The sequence below is a fragment of the Pteropus vampyrus genome, unplaced genomic scaffold (assembly GCF_000151845.1).
Source record: "Pteropus vampyrus isolate Shadow unplaced genomic scaffold, Pvam_2.0 Scaffold62, whole genome shotgun sequence".
NCBI classification, from domain to species: Eukaryota; Metazoa; Chordata; class Mammalia; order Chiroptera; family Pteropodidae; genus Pteropus; species Pteropus vampyrus.
The window spans coordinates 5,450,900-5,467,926 of record NW_011888843.1 but is presented as its reverse complement, the minus strand read 5'-3'; the positions used below and the strand labels follow the sequence as shown (position 1 = coordinate 5,467,926).

Here is a 17,027-nt window from a genome sequence, read left to right as displayed (position 1 = left end):
GGAAACATAGGCAAAATCAATAATTTAAAATAGTTCCAAATCTGAAAAATCAAAGAATCAGAAATTGCTCCGTTATTGTTAGAACACTAGTCGGAATGACATCTGTACCTTATCTGTACAGTCTGTGCCTCTAATCAGTCTGTGTCTCTTAGGAGGACCTTTTCTTGCTCCTACTTCTCTCCTTAACAAAGAGCTATCATCTATTCAAATCTGAGTACTGATAAAAATTACATACCACAGCATTTCAGCATCAGTAGTGTTCATAGCCAGTCGGACTGTTTTTATGAGCCTATGCACATGACAAACTTTAAATTATACCAAGGGATGTATTTGACAGCTAATTAAGATTTCACATTTTGGCCACTTAGCAGAAGGCACCTGTTATGATTCTTTTTATTAGCTTAAGGATACAATTTACAAATAACTGTCTCTAAGTACATTATTAAAACTTCCCTAAAGTCTTAATTCTTTCCTGAGGAGTGGGAGTTAGGACAAGATTGAGGTAATTAAACACAAAGAACCTAGAGAAGGTGGGGGACCAGGGCAGAGGCGGAGCTCTCACATGCCCCTGTTGTTTAATTTCCTACTGGAAGCAGCCCATGTGTGCCTCTGTGCCCCCTCCCCCTTCAAGCAGTGGCCGTTGCAGAGGCTGAACGGCTGGGGTCAATGCCTTGCCTATTGATCAGTATCCCTGCAGTCCCTTGCTCCAGCAGCTGCTTCATTGGCTTCTTTCAGGGCCTGCTTCAGTACATTAGAATAGAAATCCATAACCAGAGCTGTGCTCATCCAAGCAGGGGAAGAAACTAAATTAAATGGTATAAAACAATCTTGGATCAGGAGTTTGTGCCAATTCATCTTGATCTAAGATGTCACACCGGGCTCTCTGTCTGAGCACCTGGGCTAGAGGCAGCCATAGTGAAAATAGATGGAGCTGCGATCATTCATTTGTCAGCTAAGGAGCAAGGCAGCGGTTAGCAATTCCCTTCTGCAGAGGTCAGCTGACAGAACAATCAGTGCAAGTGCAGAATAGAGCTTTCCTTTGAACTATTGTTATGGAGCATGCTCTTGTTGAGGCGTGGGGGGAGGGGAGCCTGGCTTGCTTCCTGTTTCAGGAATACTATGTAAAGAGTAAAAGAAATACTAGGGGAATCTAGATACAGTGGCACAGAGCTCTTACCCCTTGTGGCTCTTCTTGTACGTAAATAAAGTTGGGTTTAAATGCATGTACTGAGATATAGATTATCAAATTGTTAAATATCACTTTGCCCAACATTAGGGTCCATTTTCATCCTAAATACACAGGCAGTGATTATTGATTTTTTTTTTTTCTTAGTATGGTTGAGCTTTCAGGGCTTTTTTCCCCCTTTAATTACTATAAACTATCACAAATCGGTGTCATATTTTGAATCTATAATCACATATAACACACTAATACTTTTACTAACATTTCTTTTTTGTCTTTAAAAAACTAGGGAAAAATCCATGAAGAGACAGAAATGTATACTATGGTATCAAATTAGAAGATATTTCTTATGTTACCTAAATATTTTCAAACATTTTGAGGCTATTTATAAGAAATTTTAAGTTATAAAATATGACTTATTCTGACCCTGGAAGTTATAAAGTAATTGTATAACATTAGAAGGGTGTCATTGTAAAGCAGTCTGCTTGTAATTTGAAATATACTCTACAAAAATTAAATTAGGAAAATGGGTAATAACATTTTATATGAAGGAAGTAGAATATTGTTAAAGATGAATCTCTGTTCTCTGTGGACTCATTTTAGTTTTATCTTTCTATACACTGTTTAAAAACTAATGGCAAATTCCCAGAACTAACTTTTTTTCAACAATAAAGTGTGACATGCAGAACGTAAGAAACTACAGCTGCAACAGCAGCCAATCTTTTTTGTATTCAGTTGCACCAAACTTTTCTTGGAATCCAAATAAACAGTAAATATTCTTTGATTTTACCACCTCAGTTTTCTAGATAACCAACCTCCGTTTTCCTTAAGTACTTTATACCACTTTTTTACTTAATTATTCCTTTCCAACTTTTAAATTCTTTACAGTATCCTACCAGTTCCATTTCTTAGACTCGAGTAGGTCTTCTTGCCTACATTCTACTCTGCAGTTCAGCACAGCTGAATAAATGGAACGTAAAGTGTATTCTAAAAAACTTTGAGCTCTATGGGTTTTTTAATTCAGCTTCTGGAAAGGCCATACCTCTCTGACAACGGTTTTGTTTTGTTTTACTTTTGTCGTAGTCCATTAGGATTTTTAAAAGAATTAAGGGCAGGACATCTGAAATCTTTCTGCAGTGTTGCCATCAACTACCCAGACCTCACTGTTGATCTTGAAGCTGTTCACTTCTCTGCAACTCCGGTTTAACATTCCAACACCAAGCCAACCTTGATCTTTCACTTTGCTTTGTACAATCCCCTCTTAATTGATCACTTCAATTCCAGCATTCTTCATACATCTCAGAATGATTTTCTAAAACCCTAAATCTACTCTGTGACTTAAACCCTATCTTGAGTATCTTCCAATGTTCAAAGGATACAAATTGTAAATGGTAAATATGACCATGAGCGCCATCTATGACCTGGCCCTTTCTTGCTTCTTACCTCATTTTCTGCCATTATCTTCTTGATTCATAGAGTTCCAGCCCAGTTACCTATCCTTAAAATAGAAATCAACAAATTCTTTCATGCTTTGGTTTCTTACTTCTAAATATACTGTTCTCTCAGTCCATAAAATTCTCATTGATTTTGTAACCTTTACAATTCCAATTTCTGTTTAGTAGCCTTTAAGTTCAGTAAAGACAAGGACTTTGCTTTTCTCATTCCAATTAATTCATATTAATTCATTAATTTATATTAGCATAATGCCATGTGCATACTAGATGTTCAGCTTTGATATGCCGAATGACTAACTAATGGAATGAATGCCGTCTACCATCACTGGTACTATTTTCCACTTGATCATTGCATGAGTTACCTTTTGGTTCTACCTGACACCAGTCTTGTTTTCCTCCACGGTCTGTCTTCCAGACTGCAACCGTCATGATCTTATCAACGATGAATGAATCTGATGTCATCACCTCATACACAATTGTTCAATGGCTTTCCATTAACCAAACGTTAAAGTCCTCAGCTTGCCATACAAAGGCCTCTTGTGTATTGGTACCCATGCAGCCTCCCCTGTTGTTATTCCCCTACCTCACCTCCAACAGTATAGAATGACAAGGCAGAAGAACAAGAGACAAAATAAAACAAAACATCTAAAAGTATTCACAGCCCCCTGCTGCTAATTTCTTAGTTGGCATACTGAGCTCTGGTGGCCCTTTTTTGTATTGATTTAATTAATGCGTAGAGCAGTGTGCTGAAAGAGGCCAGAAAAGCTGGATGGATTAATATTAGAGCAGAAAGCTGACCTCCAATCAAGATGGCTCCAGAAGTTCACTTTTTAAATCCCTCTGTACCAAATATATAGGTATGATGGATAAAATGTACAAATAGAAAACCAAAGAGACATAACTAGGCTCAGGAAAGATAGATATCTCTGTGGACAAGTAATGGAATAAAATTCAATGATCTGGGCTGAAACCATTAGCTGCTTTCCAGAAGCAGGCTTTTGGCTCCTGTGAGCAGAGAGGACTTAAAATATATCATGAGTAGAGCCTAAAGCCAGGAGATAGGCTATGGCTTCCTCAGTTCCTGGAAGGACATTGAAAGGATATGAGTGCATTGCTCTTCAGTTAAAATTGAGGTGGTATTATAAAAGGAGAATAAGAAAATGGGTCTTAACTATGCGACAGACAGTGTTAACCATAACCGAAAACAATGAAAGTGAGTTATGTTCAACCTAAAAACAAAACAAAGAGAAAAAATAGAAAACCTAAAGAAAAGGGAAGAAGAAACAGTAAAAATAACATCAGAAATTAGTGAAATAGAAAGCAATACAACAATAAGATCAAAACCAAAGTTGTTTTAGGAAAATTTGAAAAAAATATATATTTCTAGCAAAATTGATCAAGAAAAGCATGAAAAATAATAGAAGAAAAGGCACAAATAAAGGGATTATAATCTCTTTGTAGCAACTGATAGAATTGAGGTTTTTTAATCATAGAGAATATTGTAAATAACTTCACATCAATATAAATTTAAAAACTTAGATGACATATATAATTGTTTTAAAACTATAAGCTGTCAGAAGTGACTCTAGAAATGGAAAATCAGACCAAATAAGTAACTATTACAAAAAATGAATTCATAATTTAAAATATTTTTTCCCTCCACCCTGCTCCTCCCCCACACCTTCATACCCTGCCCGCTGACTCCAGGAAGAGTGTCCTAAGACACAGGCCTTGATAATTGTAGAGGAAAGTTTCATCAAACGTCAAGAATCCTTTAACTTTTCAAAAAACTGGGGAGAGAAAGTTACTGAACCCAATTTTTGAGGCTTTTATCATATTGCTACTAAGACCCAGCAAGAATAGCATATGAAAAAATTATAGTCCAATCTCATCTATGAACATAAATGTAAAAAACTCTATTAGCAAATTTAGTTCAGAGTCTGTGTATTGGTCTCTTTATCTACCTGCCTACCAATCGATCAATCAACATCCATTCATCCATCCATCCATCCATCTGTCCATTCATCCATTCATCCTTCCATCCATCCATCCATCCGTCCGTCCGTCCGTCCGTTTATCCATCCATCCATCCAGAGTTTATCCCAGTAATGCAAGCATAGTTAAAGGACAGAAAATATATAACATTTCAGATAACACTGATATGGTTATATAATAGATAAAAAACATTTGATAAGGTCAGGATCGTGGTGATCTCTGGAACATGAAGACGAGGTAGTAAGGTCAAGCCACAATCCATAGTAGACTTCATTTATATTTACATTAGTTAATTTTTAAAATTTCTGAAATTCATCACCTATGGAAACACATTAAAATTATATAAAGTTGATCGTGTGCACGTATATCATGATATTCTTTGGATGCTTGTAATATCGCATAATAAATACCAAACAAAAAATAAAAGGTAGGCCATTTATAGAAAGAAGTAGAACTAGAAAGTAGGTAGGACTGAGCAAAGGACTAAGTCTTAGAATTTGGGGAGCATGAATGAGGTGTATTCTTGACTGAGAGAAAGATTAGCAAAAAAAATTTTAAATAGTGTCATATGTTAGGAATGTAATTCCTCTAATTACTTCCTATTTATTGATACTTTAATGAAGATTTAAAATTGTTTTCCATTATGTTTTGGGTACATCTTGGTATCCCTTTTGAATATGAAGTTATGGTGAGCTTTGTCCAGGTTATAAATACTTCTTCAAATGCCTGTTTACACTTCTACGTTTGGTTCATCCGGATTAAATTCTCATCCTTTGCCTTCTCTTATTGCCCATCCCTCTTACTGTCTGGCAAACTCCTACTTATCCTTTGAGTCTTAAATTCAGAATTTTTGCCTTTGTGAACAGGCTTTTTTCATGCATTAGTGAGTTTCTTAAGAACCTGGACTATTTATTTTTATGTTTGTAACTCTCTGGCCCAAAGTAGATGCTCAATAAATATTTGTTAAATTAGTGAGCAAAATAATAAATGAGCTAATGAGCAATTCTTTTGTAAAAAGAGATTTATTGAGATATAATTTATATTTCATAAAATCTGTCCTTTTAAAATGTAGAATTTAGTGATTCTTAGTATTGTTGGAGTTGTGCAGATATAACCATAATCTGGTTTTAGAATATTTCATTACCTCAGAAATCTAATAACTCATTAGCCATCATTAATCATTTAACCTCCGTCTCAGCTCTAGGCGATCACTAGTCTACTTTCTGTTTACATAGATTTGCCTGTTCTGAACATTCCATGTAAACGGAGTCATACACTATATGGCCTGTTCTGGACATTCCATGTAAACGGAGTCATACACTATATGGCCCTTGGTGAGGACTTTTCTCTTAGCATAATGTCTTCAAGGTTATCCACACTGCAGTATGTATCAGCACTTCATTTTTTTAACTGCTTAATAGTATTTTATTAATGGATATACCGCATTGTGTTTATCCATTCATCAGTTGATGGACATTCGAGTCGTTTCACTTCTTGGCTATTATGAACAATGCTGGTGTGTATATGCATGTACAAGTCCTTGATTGGACATCTGTTTGCATTTCTCTTGGGTAGAGACCCAGGAGTGGAATTGCTAGGCCATATGTAATTCTATGTTTAACTTTTGAGGAACTCCCAATCTGTTTTCCAAAGAAGTTATACCATTTTACATTCCCAGCAGCAATGAGGGTTTCAATTTCTGTATTATTTTGACAACACATGTTATTTCTGGTCTGTTTTTTAAAAATTACAGCTATTCCAGTGGATATGAAGTAGTATCTCATTGTGGTTTTGATTTACGTTTTCCTAATGACCAGTGATATTGAGCATCTTTTAATGTGCATATTGGCCATTTATATATCTTTGAAGAATTATCTATTCAAATTGTTTGCCTATTTTAAAAGTTGGGTTTTCCTATTGAATTGTAAGAGATATATTCTGGATACAATCCTTTAGTGTTGTATGATTGACAATATTTCCTCTCAGTCTATATGTTATCTTTATTCTCTTAATAACTATCATTTGAAGTATAAAAGTTTTTAGTATTGATGAAGTCTACTTAAAAATATTTTTAACTTACTTGTTCTTTTGGTATCATATTTAAGAAATATTGCCTGATGATCATGAAAAATTGCATTTATATTTTCTCATGCAAGTTCTTTAGTTTTAGCTCATATTTAGGGCTGTGATCCATTTTGAGTTGATTTTTTGCATGGTCAGAGGTAGAAGTCCAGATTCATTCCTTTGCATGTGGATAACCAGTAGTCCCAGTGACATTTGTTGAAAAGACTATTCTTTCCTGAATGAGCAATCTTGAATGTTTTTATAATCACATGTCTTTTTTATATTGATATTCTTTTAATTTATATTCTTATGTTTTTGGTTTTCAGGTTGCTTAGCAAGTGTCCCACAAATGAAAAAAATTTCCACATCTTATGAGGAAAGACGGAAACAAGCCACTGCTATTGTTTTACTAGGAGTAATAGGAGCTGAATTTGGTGCTGAAATTGAACCTCCTAAACTGTTGACCAGACCTCGAAGCTCTAGTCAAATTCCTGAGGGATTTGGTTTGACTAGTGGTGGATCCAACTACTCACTGGCCAGACATACTTGTAAGTTTAAAAATTCCTAATGTTGATCTATTGCTTCTCAATACATATTATTTGTTAACAAAAATCTAAGACTATTGAACATATCCTGAGTTTTAACTCAAATACATTGCTTAAATGAAGCTAGAAAACAGTATATAATGTGTCTGTCTGATACATTATAGCTATGTTATAGTTACCTGAACTTCTTTTTAAAAGTTAAAACGTGGTGTTTTAAATGCTTTTCTTAAACTAACTTTTTTGAGCTTTGTGTTTTCACATTTTGGTTAGTGTTTTAGCCAAAATTTATGAAAACTGACTTCAAGTTAACACTTATAACATAAAATAATTCCTGAAAAATTATGCAGCTTATTCTGAACGTCATTTGAAAAGTCAGGGGTAGAGGTGGAACACTAATTTTTTCTTTAAAATATATGTATTTTAAAGAGTATGAATGAGGAATTATGAATTACCTCTAATTTTAAAAATATTCCAACAATAGTTTTAAAATGACGAAAAAATTACAAGTAGAGCTCAAAGGGCTTGTGTCACATTGCTTCAGTTCTGTGTTTGGTATGTTAATAATAGGTAAGGATATTTTATAAAGATGTCTTTTGGTACTTCCGTGTCAGAACTCCTTTACATAAGGTCAAAATGTTCTGCCATATTGCAAAATTACTTCTAACATTGTATCATCTTAAGGACCAAATATAATCCTATGGTGAATACATCACATGGTATTCTTTGGAGAACAAATTGCAATATGTTCTTTTAGGTTTTCGGCCTTTAAGAAAAGGAAGAAGATACATGTTACTTTGGTAGTTCTCTTACAGCAGAGAACTTCACTGGATCATTGTCACATAATTTTGCTGTGAAACCAAGGAGCTCTATTAGTGGCTTTTATTGTTAAAGTCCTATTATAGACTTAGCAGCCCTTCGTGTTGGCTCTTAATGCAACAATATTCATTCGCATGAGTAATCTCTCGATCTCTATTTTACATTGAGAATCAGAGAATAGTATTAACAATACCACCACCAATAATAATAAAACAACTAATTTTTTGAGCACAATTTTAAGATCTTTCCATGCATTAACTCACTTCCTCCTCATAATAGCCCTATACCGTGAGTATCTCAGTTATCTCCATTTGACACGTAAGGCCAGTGGGGCACAGAGGGTTTAATTAACCTGGCCACGACATTACTTCTAGGAACGTCTCAGCACAGTCTACTGGGCTCATGTTTTTGACCATTATGTAAAACTGCGACTTTTCAGTGGTTCCTAGATGAAAAGGGCTTAATGATGAACCTGTGCTATCACTTTATAATTTAAAAAAGCACTTTCTTTTGTATCCGCTCATATGATCTTCAAAATAGAAAATAAAATTTCTTCAAATTGGCTCAGCCAAAAAATGGTAAAACTGAAATTTGAACTCAAGTTGCTTGTGACCCGAAAACCCATGCCTCTGAGGATAGTGTGAATTTTAACATTTAGAATTAAACTATTGTCCTTTTTACTATATTCCATAGAATATTTGTCATAACTATTTGATATCTGTTATCATTCATTTTTTAAAAAATACGTGACAAACTTTCTTTTAAAAGTCAGAAATCTTACATCTTTGATGATTTTCCTTGAAAAGAGATAATTTCTATTCTCACAGTTTTAGGGAAGGTGGTCATTTCCATATTTAGCATCCAGAAGTTAATTTCTTTAAACTGTGCATTAAAACTATTTGTGCTTTTTAAACTATTCCTTGAAAAGTCTTAAGATGCTCCCATTTGAAGGAGGTCAATTATTTTGAAGACCACAAATTTAGTCCAGTGTGTTCTGAACAGTGTTTTTCTGTATTTTTCTGCAAGGAAAGTGAACATAAATGCTGTTTCTCTGGAATTTTCCCCTAGCTTAGTATAAGTATTTATCTATAAATATACATTATAAAATAATAAATTGGTGACTATTCCACCCAAACCATTGGCTGGTTGCTAGGCAGATTAGCTTATACCATATTATCTTAGTTACCTAGACTAGTACTATTATCATCCCTTTTTCTAACCACAATTGATCTTTACATAAAATTCTAATATTCACACATTTGCTTCTGTATGTCTTTTCTTTTAACTGTAATAATTTCATCTGCAAATTCTCACTACTGTAACTAGAAAAAGAAAAACTGGGTTAAGAGAAAAGAGGGATTTAAAAAGCTATGGCAGACTAGAAATAGAGATTTTTCAAAGAAGCCTTGGGAATTGATAAAAGAAATGAAGTCTTAGGACTGCTCTTTTAGTTTGTTAAAAGACAGGGAGCTAAACCACATGTAAAGGGGTCCTAAAGCCTATTTCTGGCATGAGAGAACCCCTGGGCCAAGCTGTGCTATGAGGAGGGGCTTTTGCTTGGGGCCTCCTTAGCTTTCCCAAGCAAAGTAAATATAATATACCCAAACATTTTAAATATTTAAGTGTTTTAGAACCAAGTTTGCTCTTTTGAGTATTTTGCATAAAAGCCTAGATGTGCAAAGGGCAAAAGTTAATGCTTCTTAGCAAATCATATTTATGATTATTTCATTGAACTAAAAGGCAGATTTTGAAAGTTTTCTAGCAAGCAAATATTATAGAAAAATGAGTAATATAGTTAGTACCTATTAGTTTAAAATGTGTAAAATGTCCTTGATATTTTCCTCATTTATTATGGCTGCCATGTTTTATTTTAATAATTATAAAACATTATAAAGGTAATGATGAATTTGCTTTTAACTTCCATTCCATTACCCTTTCATCAAAGGTCTTAGGTTTCTTGGTAAATTTGCCTATGATAGAGATTTGCAAGACCTTTCTTATTTGAATTGGGATGTTCCCAGTAAATGTACAGTTATCAGATTAAATCTTGCTCTCCTGATTGGAAACAGATGTCTAAATGTTCTCTGTCTTACTTAGGCTCTTTTCAATCAGTTATGTATAAAATTAACCAGTTATAATGTTAACCTGTTAGAAGTTGCCATGTATATTGTCATGTTATTTCTTTATGTGGCATTTAGACTGCATCGGTACCATTAAATATTTAGTCTTTAAGGTATCCTATTGAATGAGATAATTAGTATCCTCATTTTGAGATAAGGCAATTAAGATGCAATGTTTGATGAACTTTAACTGCTAATGTAGTTAGAGCTACAGATAGTGAATTCTAAGCTTCTTCATAAAACTGTTCTGTGAAAACTCATAACCTAGTCAAATTCCTATCCACACTGATGGGAGCCAAGAGTGACACTAACGCTTCATTCAAAAGTCATATTTAGTTTTATAATACATTTTAAACTTAGAAGTAAATATATATGAATCTTTCGTGGGTGTTATACTTTACATAAAACGTCAGAATCACATATTGAAGACGAAGCTGAAGGACTCTGGTGATGAAGAGGCCTGGACTAGGCCACTCTCTTACTTTGTGCCCTTGGTAAGTGAAGTACCCCTCTAGGTTGCAGTTTCCTCCGGTGTAAAATAAAAGGTGGGAACTACTCTGTTTTTAAAACGCTTTTTTGTCCCGTTAGTCTCTGCTTCTGAAGTGAGATAGAAAGCCGCCTTCCTCATAACCTTCCCTTCTCTTCTCCACGTGGGAATGGACGCTCTCTTGTTTCACATCAGCCCAGCTTTAGTAGAGATTCTTCATTTTTATGTGGATCCACAAAACATGACATTAGAATATTTTAGGGTATTATTTATAATGTTACCTTATGGGTCTTTTGGTTCAGTCTTTCATTTGGTCTCTTCTGCTCATTTCATAATTGTGGAATTATGCTGGCACATCTGTAGTAAATCCCATTTTGATCTCTCATTAGCTTTTTGACTTTGGGCAAGTGTCATAAGTCATTTCCCTAGGCAGCAGGCTCTGAGACAGATTTGTATGCAGGCGTGTTCTCGAGATCAATACTTTTAGGGGAGTGAAAGAAGCAAGATTGGGCAGGGGGAGAAGTCGAATTGCATTTCAATTGCCTAGAATGCTTCAGCTGATCTCAGGGAACTCTGGAGCTGGGATGACCCTTCAGACTTGTCCTGAATTGGGGCTAAGAGCTCAGCCTTTATATCCCCACGTCAATCAGTCATTGGATTCAAGTCACTGGTGCCCTGAGAAGGGGTGTGACCTCAGGTGAGGTAGTTCTCTTCAACTAAGGCAAAAATCCCACAGAGGAGCTCAGCTGAGACTTATCAGCCACTATATACTAACACTCCCGTGAACTTGAGGGCGTGAGTACGGTCGGTTGTGGAGGGCAGGAGATGGGCAGCCTCTCCAGGCTTCCACTCAGCATGTTACTAACTTATGTGTGTCCCAGTTTCCCCTTCTATCAACAGAAATGAGAGAGGAACTGCCATTTATTTAACATGGTTTTTATTCCAACTCCATACATATCTCTTGTTACCCTGCAAGATAGATATTTTATCCAACACCTAGCACAAGGGACATGAAAAATAGTTAGTTATTGAGCACTTACTCTGTGCCAGGCATTTTACTATGTACTTTACCTGTATTATCTTATTTAATCTTCTAAACATATCAAATAAGTACTCTTACTATTCCCATTTATCAGATGGGGAAACCGACTTTGCCCAGTATGCACTAAATCTTTGTGAAATTTGGTTATTAAACTTTCTTTCTGCAGACAGTAAATAGGGCACAGGTTACGTGTTTTAAGGTCATACTGCGAAAAGTATCGAGCCCGGACTTAAACATTTATCTTCCAGCCCTAAATCAGCATATTTTCACCATTCCACACAGTCTTCTTGTGCAACAAATAAGAAAGATTCAGAAGTGGTGCTGCAAAAAAAGAGGAAGCAAGCCGGCAAGTCCTGGGCCACCTTTACACATGAGCATCTGTTGATCATTCGTTTAGGGGTGTGCTGGTGCCGTGGAGATATAAACGTGTACAAAATCCACGTCTTGGTACTGAAGAAATGGCTTGTATTTGTGATGTGAAATATTTAAAGAAAATGAATTTTTCCCCACAGTGGGCCTTTAGAAATGCATTGACATCAGGGTTCTTCAGCTAAGCAAGGTGTATGAGCTCACCGATGTTACATGGAAAATGCTATCTTTATGTGCATTTGTGTTTCTGTTCTGGGAAAAAGATCTATAGATTCCATTCAATTCTCAAAAGATAGTCATTAAAATAAAAATGGATAAGAACTCCAAGAGCTTGTTAGAATAAATTGCTTATCTGTTATTATGATTTTTTTTTAAAGTATAGAGAGGTATATCCCTCTTTATTAATTCAGCTGTAATATCACCAAATAGAAGCCTCAGTTAGATTCGACCTAAGGAATATTTTATTTCTATAAAACCTGTATTTAGAGTTTTATTTTGTTCTGGTGCTATGTTGGGCTTTATTTTGTTGTAGTCTGCTGTCATGAAAATGATTCCCCAAGTACTTCATGTACTTTCTTTCTAACCGTGTATATTTTATTTAATTAATGTTAATGCTGGTTGAGGATGATTTTATAATGAATTTATTTTTTGAATTTTAAGGTAAGAAGGTTAAGCCAAATCTCAAATGTTTTATCAGCAAGATTAGGACTTGCTGATAAAGTCAATGAATTGCAAGTAATAACAAAACTAGTGGTAATCCCAAGGTATAAACAATGCAGCAACAATGAGGAAAGCATCATGCTCTTTGCAAGGACATGAAATGACAAAAGAATATGTATTTTCACTGTTTACAAACAAGTCATCAGATTGTGTTGCTGAGCTGCTATGGGAGCCATGAGATTGCATTTCTGTTTGCTTTCCCTCATTTTTTTAACCTGGCTTTCCTGGCATTGGTATGTAATCCTGCCTGTCTGGCTTCTTACTCTAGAATCTACCTCATTCGTTCATTCTCATTGCACTAACTCAGCATTCCACGTTCTTTGTCACCACTTCTCATTTGTAATTTTACCTTTGAAAGTCATCCTGGTTCAGATGCCACTTGACTTGCCCTGCCATTACACCTTCTATGTTTAAAACTGTTATCCTTCACTCTGGCTATGCACGAAAATCATATGCAGAGTGTTTTAGAAATACTTGTGTCTGTGCATTAGCCTGCACTTCCTATTCAGAAAGCGGGGTGGGGGTGGAATTTGGGTATCTAAATCTTTGTGTAAATTTTTAAAACTTCATATGTAATTTTCATTTATAGCCAGAGTAGAGAAGAAACACAACAGAATATGGAATCCTTCAGTTATTTTAATTAAGTGTTCTATGGTAGTTCTTGTCATTTAAACTACCCTAATGCACAAATTGTTATTTTCTTTGTATTTTAAAATGGAAGAGGTAATGGGACCTAATCAGAGTGAACAAATGACACATATTATTCTCAGAATTCATTCTTCAGAGACCTCAACCTTTTTCTTGTAATTTCATTTTTCTGGACTGCTTGGGTTTCAATCTTGACATCACCACTCAGTAGCTGCGTGGCCTTAATGCTTTGTGGCTCAGTTCCTTTAACTAAAAATAGGAATAATAGTAGCACCTACCTCACAGCGTTATTGTGAGGATTAAGTAAATTAGTGTATATAAAGCACTTATAAAAGTGCCTGATATGTAAGTGTTAGTTGAATGATAGTATTTATTATTGTTACTAGAAATGTTTATAGAATAAGGAAGTGAAATAGCTCTTTTAAAAGCATCTGCTATCTATGAGGAGATGTATAGGTGTATATACAGCTTTTTAAAATCTTCCTAAGAACCTTAGAAGCTAAGTATTACCGTCAGTATTTAATATGAGTGAACTGATACTCAGAAAAATTAAGTAACGTCCTTAAGGTTATCTTTCTTATAAAGGATTTGAATCAGATGCATTTTTCTTCCAAAGCCTAGGAAGCACATACTTATCCCCACTCTGTGTGGTAAAGCACATTAGTTCCTAGAGGATTTGTGTAAAAATATACTAAAAATATACTAAATTTTTTTGTAATTACATATTTGTAATTGGGTGAATTTGTGTTTATTACCTTGTCTCTCATTTTAACCACAACAACATACTAAACTCAGATCAAATGGAAATTTTCACTACTCTTTTGTTTTTACTTGTAAATAATTTATGTTGTATAACAGCTTTATCATTTTTAACAGCGATCTGACACTTGCATTATAGACCCTAACTGGTGATGTAATCCAAGCCTTGTTCTCCAGGAATAACTTTTATTTGCAATCATTTGTTGTTAATTCATTACACTTATAGGTCTCGGGTTCCTCTTCCATAAAACAAGAAAGTTGGAAGAGAGTATGTCTAAGGCCACTTCCATATAAAATTATAGGATTCTATGAAGTTATTAATGTGATTTATTATTATTGTAACTATACAGTGCTCGTGTTTATTGCTGCCACTTGAACTTGCCTATCTTATTTTCTTTGCTCTATGCCAGTTGTTCTGTTTGCTTTCATAGGTTCCAGTAGTTCACACCTATGCCATATGTTTGAAGCTGAGTATCTTTATTTTTCTGCCATCCCTCTTTACAGCCACCTTATATCAACTTAACCAGGCTACAGTTGTTTCTTTATAACTCATTCTCTACACATATCCAGCTTTGTGGGCTTATGTTGAATTTAGCTCACTATGACATTTGTGGTAGTTTGAGATCTACATCTTATAAGAATGTAGTACAAAGGCATTATAACAATTTTTTAAAAGGTCTAGAATGTAATGAAGCATTGGTATGAAACTCTGCAAACCATCTAATGTATATATTTAGTTACCCTGATTCGATTTTCAATTTTAGTTCAGTTTTTAATTTCCTTGATTTCTTGTTTCCAGGTTGCCTGAGTACGGCAGATTCAGTGACAAATGTTAACATTATATTGCCAGTGTCAAACCCTGCCCCCCGCCCCTTTTTTTTTTGGCATAGGACATTCCTATTTCGTGGTTTTAAATGACCTGGGTCTGACGGCTCTGCAGAATGTTTCCTTTGAATTTGTCTTAATATATGTGTGCTCTGGGGTCACTCTGATTAACGTATATAATTCTATAAGGTCAAACAATTTTATATCAGAAAGAAACAATAGCGAACATCAAGTCGAATCCCTCTAAAAGCTACAGAACGTTTGATGATTCTCAGAAAGCTGTTCAGTAACAAGTGAACAGAAGCATTTTGTGGAAAACTTTGTTGTAGATTCCCCGACGTGTCCTTAGAAAACAGTTTCCAAGACTCTGTTGAATGGTAGGGTGTCTAAGTCATTTTATTTCTTTACGCTTTGGTCTCCATGATTCTACTGTAAGTGCTGGTAAACTTGGTGCTGACTGATTCACCTGGGAGCTGCCAGAAGCCAAGTCCACTAGAGGATCTGAATGAAATGAAGACCTGTATGAAATCGATAAATACAGAGTTCCTTCCTTATACTTTTGGTTTTCAAATTATGTTCTGTAGTGCCTGGGGGCTCCATAGAGATGGCTCATGGCTGTCTTGGGCTCTTAACACTTACTTCCAGTACAGTAACACTAACTTTTGTGTGTTTCAGAACTTGAAGTTTGGCATCACACTGTATCTGCAAAAGAAATAGCCAAAGACAAGGCTAGACTCAAAAACAAAACAAAACAAAACACAAACACACCAAAAACTCGAGAAACTAGAATTATGTATCCTTTAAAAATTCAATAATTCAGTGGTAATTGAAATTCTTGGTTTTCCCTCAGAAACCTTTTTCTATTTCTGGACTTCCCCATCTCAACTGATGATCATTATTTCCAGTTTCCCTAATTCTTCTCTTCCTCTCACACACAACGTTTTCCCTAATTCTTCTCTTCCTCTCACACACAACATCTAATCCAACAGAAAATCTTAATGGCTCTAACTTCAAAATGTATAAATTCAGCTACTTGTTACCACCTTTACTATTATTACTCTGATTGGCCCCCTTGCCAGGTTACTGACAAGCCTTCCAGCTTCTACCCTTCTCTCTTTTATAGTGGATTTTTAACATAGTAGCTGTGGTAGTGATGCTTTTAAAACCTGAGATAGATAGTATCACTCAAGGGTATCCAGATGGCCACTCAGCAAGACAAATACTCAAAAATCAGTAGCTTTTCCATGTGCAAGTGAACAAACAGAAAAATATAGACAATCATTTTTTAGAAGACTCTTCAAAGACCCTAAAAACCAGGAAGAAAAAGACAGCACAGTTAAAAAAACAAAACAAAACAAAACAAAAACAATAAGACTGCAAGCCATTTTACCATAGAAGGAATGTAGATGCCAAAAAATAACTCAGTTTACCCAATAGTTAAAGGAATTAGGGGAGAGGAAAAATTTACTAGAAACACTTAGTTGGAAAGATTTTTTTACAGTGAGTGAATATTTGTATTACTAAAATAAGATGATAAATGTTTATATTTTTAAAATAAGATATTTTAAAAAATCTCAGTAACTATGGCAACCAAAGGAAGTCCCACAGCTAAGACTAAACTTAAGAAATACGGAAGAAGCTATAATATGTTACTGAGAGAAATAAAATAATGTTTGAGTAAATAAAGCATGTAGTTCTTAGATGCATAAGATGATTTCATGTGGTAAATATCTCAGTTAGTTCTCAAATTAATATATAAATCTCACACAAACAATAAACTCAATATTCTTTTAATAGCTAGTCAAAGTTATTCTAAAATTAACATACCAGAGATAAATGGAATGCATGATTTTTTTTGTTTTATTCAATAAACACATATATACTTCACTATTTTAGGCACTTTACAAATATTAACTCATTTAATACTCATGTATAACACTTCGACATATGTAACTATTTAAAAAAGTCAACCTATAAAGTACTCAAAAATATAAATAAAA

The 17,027-nt window shown here is 34.8% G+C and overlaps 1 protein-coding gene across 5 annotated transcripts in view; it reads left to right on the top strand.

The window, feature by feature from the left end:
• Window positions 1-17,027, top strand: part of WDR7 (WD repeat domain 7) — a 293,007-nt gene that overhangs the window by 168,274 nt on the left and 107,706 nt on the right. For all 5 annotated transcript variants that reach the window (XM_023531156.1, XM_011361110.2, XM_011361108.2 and 2 more), the window contains one exon: window positions 7,023-7,244. In XM_023531156.1, coding sequence (XP_023386924.1) covers window positions 7,023-7,244 — 222 coding nt within the window. The remainder of the gene's footprint in view (window positions 1-7,022; window positions 7,245-17,027) is intronic.